Genomic DNA, 9,679 nt, shown 5'->3' with positions numbered 1-9,679 from the left:
GCTCGGGGAGGGTGGACTGGCCGGGACTCTCGCCTGCTGCTTCCCTCCTCAGGATCTTCATCATCTGGGCCATCAGCAGCTGGTTCCGCCGAGGGCCGGCCCCTCAGGACCAGGTGGGCCCCGGAGGAGCCCCGCGCGTCGCCAGCCGCAACCTGTTCCCCAAAGACACTTTAATGGTAACTGAGGGCGAGGCCGGGTGGGCAGGCGGGTCAGACTGGACCCCAGGGGGTGGGGGTGGGGGTGGGGGCAGCGAGAGCTGTGTCACCAGGAGACAGGCGTGCCTCCCTCTCTCACACGTACGCATCAGGGCTTCACCCAGCTCTTTGAAAAAGCCACAAATGATGCACAGACCCCATGTGTGGGTGTTAAAGGGTAACAGATGGGGAGGAGGGTGCTGGGGGTGGGTGGGGGAAGGTGGCACTCCAGGGAGCAGGACCCCCAGAGCCGGTGCCAGGGCTCAGACCCAACAGGACCGGGGTCTCTGCTCTGGAGCCTCACTCCCCAGCCCCTGAGGATTGGGTCGGCGGCCCTGTGCTGTGGCTGTTTCTCCGCCGGCCTCGCTCACTCAGAAGCCATGCTCCTGGGGAGCTGCCCTTCCGCAGGGCAGGGGCTCCTGCCTTGTCACACCAGCAGCAGGTCCTCGAGGGAGGACCCCTACCCTGCCAGCTGCGCCCTGGGCCTGTGGCGAAGCTTGGCTGGGGCGCTGGCTGACCCTGCGCTGTGCCCTCTCCCCAGAACCTGCACGTGTACATCTCGGAGCACGAGCACTTTACAGACTTCAGCGCCTCGTCGGCCCTCTTCTGGGAGCAGCACGACCTTGTGTACGGCGACTGGACCAGCGGCGAGAACGCCGACGGCTGCTATGAGCACTTTGCTGAGCTCGACATCCCCCAGGTGGGTGGGTGCCAGCGGCTCCCGCCCCCAGCCGCCTGGCTCCCACTGGAAGACTTTCCTCCAGCCCGCTCCCAGCCAGGCCATCTGAGGGCCAGGCTCCGGCCTTTCCCACCCCCGGGGGCAGGGAGGGTGAGAGTTACTTGTGGGGCAGTGCAGGCCTGGGCAGGCTGGGATGGATTCCGTAGCCACCTGTGCGGGATAGTGGAAGGTCAGTGGTTTGAGGGTTTTCTGGGGGCAGGCACCCTCCTCCCATGGAAGAGCTGGTGGGTTTGAACCACCGGCCTTGTGTTCGGCAGACCAGCAGTTAGCCCCCAGCGTCCCAGGGCCCTTTGTGGATGGGTTGGGGGTGGGGGTCAGCACGCAGTTGGGCCCCGTGGGGGTCGTCCTCTGAGTGGTACATTATGGGCATTCACCTTCTTGGAGCCCAGTGAGCGCTGTCATTACCTTGCTTCTTCAGGTGGGGCACTGAGGCTGCGCCGGAGAAGCCGAGGCACCCAGCTGTGGGCCTCAGGAGCTTGTGAAGAGCCCCTGCTCGCTCAGGGCCCTGGCTCTGCAGCTGCTTGCTGCCCCTGGCTGTGCTGCAGGGCTCGGCACCCAGGCTGTCTGACGCTGGTGGCCGGTGCTCACCTCCCTTCTCCTGCCCCTTGCAGAGCGTCCAGCAGAATGGCTCCATCTACATCCACGTCTACTTCACCAAGAGCGGCTTCCACCCAGACCCCCAGCAGAAGGCCCTGTACCGCCGGCTCGCCACGGTCCACACATCCCGCAGTGAGTCCCTGCCCGGGGCCGGACCGCACGGATCGAGGGGCAGGCAGCGAGCCCAGCTCAGAAAGCTCAGCCCCACTGCCCTCTGGGAGCCATGAGGTCTGAGATCTGATGGTGGACCCCAGGCAGGGCGGTGAAGGGAAGGTGACGGCTCGAGTAACCATGCCCAGTCCGGGGCCGCTTGGGCAGGAGCGGAGGCAGGGAGCCGGGGCACTTCTGAGACGAGCCGGGCTCTCTGATTGCAGGGGTCGCCCAGCCCCAGCCCGGGAACTGCCCAGCATGAGCAGGACTGCAGGGCGAGGGCGAGGCTCCTGCAGGTTGTGCTGCGGGCAGAGGCTCCTGGGCAGAGGGGAGCCCAGGAGAGGCTGCATCTCAGGATAAGGGTGCCCCTGCCGGGCTGCCCCCACCCTCGCACACACACACAGACACACACTCACTCACTGTGGCTGGCACAGGTGTGCAGGTTGGTCACTGCCTCTCACGATTAGGTGGCTGACCCCTGGGGTCTGGGAAACCCCAGTCAGGACTTAGGGCGCAGTCTCGAGGGTCTCTGCATTCCAGGCAGCTGAGGAGAAGTCTTTTCTGTTTAATGACACGACCGTGTTTAGAACTCGTGTCGTTCATTGAGGGGGGGCAGATGGAACTGTTTCCTCCTCAGCCCGTAGGCGGCTGCTTCCAAACAGTTCTGGCACTTTCTGTGTCCCCACCCGTCAAGGCTGCCGTGCCTTGGGTTTTATTCCTTGGCCGTCTTAGTGACCTCGTGCTTCCAGGACAGACAGCAATGCCACATGGGGTCGCTTTAGAGGACAGCCCTTTCTCAATGTTCTGGGGGCTGGAAGGCCAACCCAGAGGACCCAGAGTCCCGCCATGCTCTCTTCTGGGAACGTCTCCTTGTCTGCTGGTGGCAGGTCTCGGTGTCTCCTGGGCTTGAAGGTGGTCATCCTCGTATATCTTCTGTCTTCCTCTGTGTGTGTCTGTGTCTGTGTGTGTGTGTGATCAGGTTTAGGACCCACCATCCGCTGGTTTGCCCTCAGATGTTCGGTTATGTTGCCTTCAGGTGCATTATGGAGGGTGATTACATCAGATTACGTCACGAGGCCTCCCGGGTTACAAAGGAGATCCCTTCCTAATCATGTGTGTAGAAGACTGAGCCAGGGCTTCAAGCCGGTTATGCCTGGTTCACTCAGGGCCGAGGAGGTCTCACCAGAGCAGCCTGAGCTCTTAGGTGGACTGGAAAGACAGCCGGAACGGAAATGAGAGGTTGTAGGCGGGCTAGAAAGCTGACCTGCCTCCTGCAGGAGAATGGCAGTGCACAGGTTGCATAGCAGCCAGCTCTCGTGCCCTCCCAGTTGTGAACGCTGTCCGACGCCAGGCTGCCTTCTGTATGCGTTGCTCTTTCAGGCCAGGTGTGAAACTTTTGGTCTGTTCTGCTGTTGCTTCGATGGCCAGGCCAGGCCAGGTTTAAAGGGCACGTAGGAATGGTCGCACAGCAGCGCTCTAGCCTGGGGCTGACTGGACGAGTGTTTGGCCCAGCCATCACCTGGGGAACCATCGCCTGGCCCAGGTGACACACCCAGTCAACCATCACGCGGGCTTCTCTGAGTCATCCTGCCCCAGGAGAGGAGCGCCCTTCCGGACAGGAATATTCCCAGAGTGGCAGATCAGGGATGGATTGCACTGGGCAGATGTGCCCCAGAGGGCCTCTTTAGCGTGGTAAGGAGCAAAGACATCGCTGCTTTGGGAACCAAGGTGCTGGGCAAGGAATGGAAGACTGCAGGAGCGTCGAGTGATGTCTTGGCATTCTGGTGCCGGTGGGCAGCATTGAGTGTCCGAGGGCTGCCCGAGGAGGGGCTGCGTCTTGTGTTGGAGGGAGTACAGCCAGCAGGAGGGCCAGCTGTGGTCTCATGGACTTGGGACACGCTGCCAGGGAGGGGCAATCCACTGACAAGGACGTCAAGCTTGGTTGAGGGTACGCTGAAAGGAAGCAGAGCCTCAGCAAGGTGGGTTGATGCTCGAGACAAGGAGCGGAAAGACGGTGCAGGATGGGCCGTGGTTCTTTCTGTGGGACCCCGGGTCTCTGGGACGCGATAGGTCACAACTGGACAGCCTTCCCAGTTCCGGTCTTGTGGCACCCGTCACATGATTGGATTGGGGCTATGCAAGTAGGGTGCTCGAGGCCACGAAGGGGACTGGACAGTCTGCTGACGGTGCAGAGAAGGCATCTCTGGGCCATACTCGGGAGTCCCTGCCCACACTTGAGGGCCAGAGGAGCCCTTGTCGTGGGTCAAACCACGAGCCGCCCCCGGGAGTTGGCAGTGTGCCCCCATCACGAGTCCGGTCTCGGAACCCAGATGGGGCATCTGTGCTCTGCCTTGAGAGTAGCTATGAGTTGGCCCCGACCAGAGGGCAGTGGGTCCCCTGCGATTCAGCAGATCCAAGGAACATTTTTTCCAGCTGACGCTCCTGGAATCGGTTCTGCTCCATCTGGTGGCTTTTGTATGCCACAGGGAGAGGTGGGGACCTGCTTTCCGTGTGGTGTGGCTGGCACTGACCCCTCACCTTTTGAAATCAGGAAGTGGGAATCCTCCTCTCCTCTCCTCCTTCCGGAGGGCTTTAGTTGTGTGGGTCCCCTGGCCCTGCTGTGTAGATTGCAGCACCGGGTTTTCTCCATCAGGAGGCTGCTCGCGTTTTGTTTGATGGTTGAGCAGATGCACAGCAGAGCGCCGTCAGTTTGAGCGTGGGCACGTCCGGCTCACTGACGTTGTGCCATCCTTAGAGTGGTGTGACCTTTCTTCCCTGCATCGGTGCCCCCACCTCTGCCCCTCTCCACACTCACAGCACTGCCTGCCCCCGAGGTGCCCAGCACAGGGCTCCAGTTGTCCTTGTCAGTTTGATCACAGATACGTTTGTTTTTACCCCCTTCTCTCCCCCCAGCCCCCAATCTCGCGAAATCCACACAGGTTTTAATTTTCACCAGAGAATCGAGTCCGTGGATACTTTTTGGCCACAGCTGCACGTGCACCCTCACTCTGGTCTGACTTTTGCTTTCTTGTCTATGTTTTCCTTCCCCGTCCCTTTTGTTTTTGTTTTTGATCATGTGCATTTTTGCTTCTGGTTTGTGATCCACGTAGACCTTCAAGGAACACAGCGTTTAAGACAGACGGTCTGTAGTAGTGAGGCTGGTGACACAGGCGTTTAAGATCCCAGTGAGTGCTCACCAGCGTGCAGAACACAACACTGTCCGCAGATTGTGTCCATTGACTGACCTTGGTGTCCCCAGACCCTAGTCCTGAGCCCCCAGGACCTCATCCCCCAAGGTGCTTGATGATGTCCACGAAGTTTTTGTAACTTTGCCCGTCTGTGCGCCACCCCACTCAGGGATCGGGTTCCAGCAAAAGTAAATGCCCATGCAGGGATTCCTTCTGTATATGTTCCTGGGTCTTCTCCCATACCCGTTCAGCGTCCACTACTGTCCATGCATCAACCAGTCGATCCTGGGGCAATGCTGTCCTGGAGGGCGGCCGTGTGTTGGAGTGAATTGGCCGTGGGTCTGGTTGGTTCTTAGGGTTTCATTGCCGGGGTGAGGCAAGCTCTCCCTGCGCTTTCAGCGGCGTCTTTCATGGCTGATGGTGGTGGGCAGCTCTTCGGGTGCATGTCGGCTGCCTGCCTGTCATTTCTTCTTTTTTGTTTAAGAAGCCCTGGTGACAGGCTGTGGCTGCAAGGTCAGCAGTTTGAAACCATCAGCCGTTTTTCTGGAGAGAGCGGAGGCTCTGCACTGCCCACAAAGAGTGGCAGTCCTGCCCTGCCCCGTAGGGTGGCCGTGGCAGAATGGACATGACGGCAGCGGGGTTGTTCGTGCATTTTCATTGGGTTGTTGACCGTTTAGTGGTTGAAATGTAGACCTTTCCAGTAAGACTAGCCCCGGGCCAGGCTCTCTCCACCCGTACTCCCACCCCACCCCTTTTCTTAAGTCTGTGAGCTCTTTTTCTTTTTTTGGCGAAGTCTTTTGGGGCACCTAAGTAGTATTATATTTCATCATTTTATTGGGGGCTCATACAAGTCTTATCACAATCCATACATACATTCATTGTCTCCAGCACATTTGTACAATTGTTGCCATCATCGTTCTCAAAGCATTTTCTTTCTACTTGAGTCCTTGGTATCAGCTCCTCGTTTTTTCCCCTCCCTCTCTCATGAACCTTTGATCATTTGCAAATTGTTATAAAGTCTTTCATTTTTAAGAGGTTGTATGTGTGTAAGATTGTAGTTGTGCTTGATAGACTGTTGGTAACAGAAGTTAGAGTCTCTATGTTCCCCTCCCATCCCGGCCTTCTTTTTTTCCCTTCCATGTTCTTTACACTTGGAGGCTTTCCATTTAGTTTCTAGAGCCTTCCTGAGTTCCCTTTCTCTTCCTTCCTTCCTTTGGGTGAGGCGTGTTTGTATCTGGGGTCTTCGTTCGGCTCCCGGCGTTTGGACAGAGGTCGCTTTGGGTGATAATGGACACTGAACTGCCTGAGCTTGAACGCAGACTCTCCCTCCAGCTACTCCGCTCCCTTTCCTTTCTCTCAATCATGTTTTCTCACTTTCGGTACGCAAGGCTTTGGCCTTCTGGCTCATATTTATTCCTCGGCACTTTTAGGTGTTATTCTAAGCGGTGCTACTTCCTTAATTTCCTTTCCTGCTCGCTCGCTGCTGATCGGGAGAGACCCAACTGAATTTTGTGCGCCACCATGCACCTGGCCACTTTGCTGAATTCCTGTATTCTCGCAGCCTCTTGGGGCATCTCGGGGGTTTTCTACGTAGGGGCTCGTGTCATCTGTGAGACCAGGGAGTTTTACTTCCTTTTCCTACTTCTTTCTGTGTAAAAATATCTCACTGGAAGGTAATTCTTTTTCGGTATCTACACTGGATGAAACACAAAGCTGATGTGCCTCTGTTGGTCCTCAAATTGAGCCTGACAGTCACCGAGCATCTGCCAAGCCCCGCCCTCCGTAACTGTGTGGACACAAGGGTGCTCCGTGGGCGAGGGCTGCCCGTTGGCTTCTGGGTCATGAGATCTGCAAAGTTTGCTCTTGGCTGCAGGAGGCAGAGCACGTGATGCCCATGGCGTCTCGGTGCACCAGCAAGCACCTGCCTGCAGAGGGGATCTCACGGGGTTTGAGCTGGGCACCTGAGAGGTCACCTGGAATGTGGCTCAAGTTGGAGATTGTTCTGCAGATAATTGACCTATGCCTGTGTTTTTGTTAGTTTCTTCGGTCCCATGCGACCATGGCGATGTGGTTGTTGGATGCCACTGAGTCCACGTTCTCTCATAAGAGGATGGGCAGACAGTGCCCCATGTCGTCCTTACCAGAGTGGGTTGCTAGGTCATCTTCCCTTGGAACCACGTGGTGGGTTTGAGCTGCCAACCTTTTGTTAGTAACCAAGCCCTTCGTGGTCTTTACCCCCAGGACTCCTCAGGCAAAGCCCTAGAGACAGGAAGTAGATTAGGGGTGAGCACTCATGTTCTGGGTAAAGGGGGCAGCACAAATCAAATTGGCACCACCATACTCCAGCCCTCCCTCCCCAGCTATGGAGCTGGGGCCTCTCGAGCAGGAGCGTCGAGGGCTTGGGCCAGCCGCCAACCCCAGGGCAGAGAGCACAGGCAAGTGGGGCCAGAGGACCCTGTCCTCCCTGCACAGCCCCGACCCTGGAGCTCGCGTACCAGCAGCCACAGGGGAAAGTGGAAATCATGAAAAGAAACTCCTTTGAACCCTGTATTTCCTGGAATGAGGTTGGTGTGAACCCTTATTGATGGGAACGTTTGTTCTCTTCGTTGTTTCGTCTTTGATGCCCCACCGAGTCTCCATCCTCCCAGCACGGCGTTGCTGGTCTGAGAAGGAGGCTGTCCTCCCACGGACACTAAGTTCCCCTCGTGGAGCTCCTCGCCGCAGGGCCCAGCGCAGCTGGTCCTCACCCCCCAGAGCTTCCTGTTCCCCAGGGTCACGGCCCAGTGAGCTAGTCCTGAGGGTGGTGGGATGATGCTCGTGTGTCCGGCTGGGGCTGACACCTTCCAAAGCCCTAGGAGCTTGTCCCTGGGACCCCAAGATGCTAGAAGGCAGTGGGGTCTGAGCCCAGTCATTGGTGAGGGACTGCCAGTGGGGAGCAGCTCAAACCCAGCAGGGGTGACAGACCTCACCCAGCCCCCCTCTGCACACAGGAGGCAGAGCCGAGGCCTCTGGTAGTTCACGCAGTGCAGTGCTCGATGGCTAAACAGACCCACCATGAGGTGTCTTGGAAGTCAGGGGCACTTGCTCTACCAGGCTGACACAGTGGAGAACAGGTCCTGGGCACGCAGAGCCAGCTGGTGGCCCTAGCGCTGGGCTTAGAGGCAGGTGGCATGGTCAGATGAGGAGCGTCTGCAGGGACAAGGCGGACTCTGGCCGGTGAAACTGCACGTATTGGTGTTGCTGTTCCCTGAGTGGTTTCTGTCTGCCTGGCCCCGACTCATTGCCACCCATGACCACAGAATAGAGGGCCCCTGTGGCTCCATGGGGTTTTGGGGAGCAGGTGGCCAGGCCTGCAGTGTCAGAGCCGCCGCCATCCCTGCTGACGGGCAGTGGCGGAGGGGCCAGATGCGTGGCCGGGAACCAAACGGAAGGTGGACTCTCGCTGCCTCACCCCCCACCCCATCCCACCCCGTGATGTCACTGGAGCAGTGGGGAGGGGTGGGCGGGGGGTGGCGGGGGTGCATGTGGTGATTACAGGTGCCCCTCTCCCCCCTTCCCTGGCAGTGATCAACAAATACAAGCGCAGGCGGTTCCAGAAAACCAAGAACCTGTTGACGGGAGAGACAGAAGCCGACCCGGAAATGATCAAGGTAAAGGCCAGCAGGACCACTGGTGAGGAGGGGCCGGCTGGCGTGGCCACAGCCCAGCCCCCAGCCCCCTGTGGACTCTCGGGGCATGCTGCCTTCAGGAGTGGAGCTGATGTGGATGCCTGTGCCCTGCAGCCCGCACCGTTCTGGCCTGTGGCTTTCCCACCTCCAGACTGAGATCTAGGGGGTGGCCGTCCCAGGTGGTTGCTCCCTGTGGGGAGCCTGAGTGGGGTCCCGCCCTCCCTTGTGGCTGTTGCTGAGCTGGAGTTTTGTCTCCTGAAGTGCCACTGGCTCTGTCTCCACTTCCTAGCACTCCGCCCCCTTTTCTCCTCACGGCCTGTGTCCTCTCAGGTGGCTGGGCGTGTGGGAGGACTGGATTGGGGCAGCAGGTGGTCTCCCAGGAGAGAGCCGTCCCACCTGCTCTGAGAGCTCTGCCCTGCCCTATCTCCCCACAGAGGGCCGAGGACTTCGGACCTGTGGAGGTCATCTCCCACTGGCACCCCAACATCACCATCAACATCGTGGACGACCACACGCCGTGGGTGAAGGGCAGCGTGCCCCCACCGCTGGACCAGTGTAAGCCTCGCGGGCTGCTGGCGAGGCTGTTTCCCATCTCCTTCCAACCCGAGCTCCAAACAGACTCCCCCCCTGCCCCCCAGCTTCCTATGACCCCAAACCAACTATAGATAGGTCCCACTCTGTCCCCAAACCACTTCAACCCAGGGTCCTGTTTCTCCAAAACCTGGGTACGAGGACCTGCGGGCCCCAACTGCTCTTACTGTTGGGGTCTGTCCAGCCTGCATCGCTGGCCTCCACCTTGAGGTCAGGGCCCTTCACTCCTCACGTGCACCTGTCACCGCTGCTGGATGGGGTCCTGTCTGAGTCGGCCACCCTGGTCCCCCGTCCTTGGGAGCCGGGGTCGGGGTCCCTCCAGAGGGGCTGAGCAGCCACCCTCTGCCCGCAGACGTGAAGTTCGACGCGGTGAGCGGCGATTACTACCCCATCATCTACTTCAACGACTACTGGAACCTGCAGAAGGACTATTACCCCATCAACGAGAGCCTGGCCAGCCTGCCGCTGCGCGTCTCCTTCTGCCCACTCTCGCTGTGGCGCTGGCAGCTCTACGCTGCCCAGAGCACCAAGTCGCCCTGGAACTTCCTGGGC

At 59.0% G+C, this 9,679-nt stretch overlaps 1 protein-coding gene across 1 annotated transcript in view; it reads left to right on the top strand.

Annotated features, from left to right (window-relative positions):
* CLPTM1 (CLPTM1 regulator of GABA type A receptor forward trafficking) overlaps positions 1-9,679 on the top strand; it is a 27,574-nt gene that overhangs the window by 11,489 nt on the left and 6,406 nt on the right. Inside the window, exons 3-8 of the mRNA XM_030886340.2 lie at positions 53-176; positions 736-894; positions 1,545-1,662; positions 8,433-8,518; positions 8,971-9,091; positions 9,480-9,678. Coding sequence (XP_030742200.1) covers positions 53-176; positions 736-894; positions 1,545-1,662; positions 8,433-8,518; positions 8,971-9,091; positions 9,480-9,678 — 807 coding nt within the window. The remainder of the gene's footprint in view (positions 1-52; positions 177-735; positions 895-1,544; positions 1,663-8,432; positions 8,519-8,970; positions 9,092-9,479; position 9,679) is intronic.

The sequence above is a fragment of the Echinops telfairi genome, unplaced genomic scaffold (assembly GCF_000313985.2).
Source record: "Echinops telfairi isolate 266 unplaced genomic scaffold, ASM31398v2 ScPeMD7_655;HRSCAF=1070, whole genome shotgun sequence".
In the NCBI taxonomy this organism is placed as follows: Eukaryota; Metazoa; Chordata; class Mammalia; order Afrosoricida; family Tenrecidae; genus Echinops; species Echinops telfairi.
Note: the sequence above shows the minus strand (reverse complement) of the source record. Positions and strands in the feature narration are given on the sequence as shown.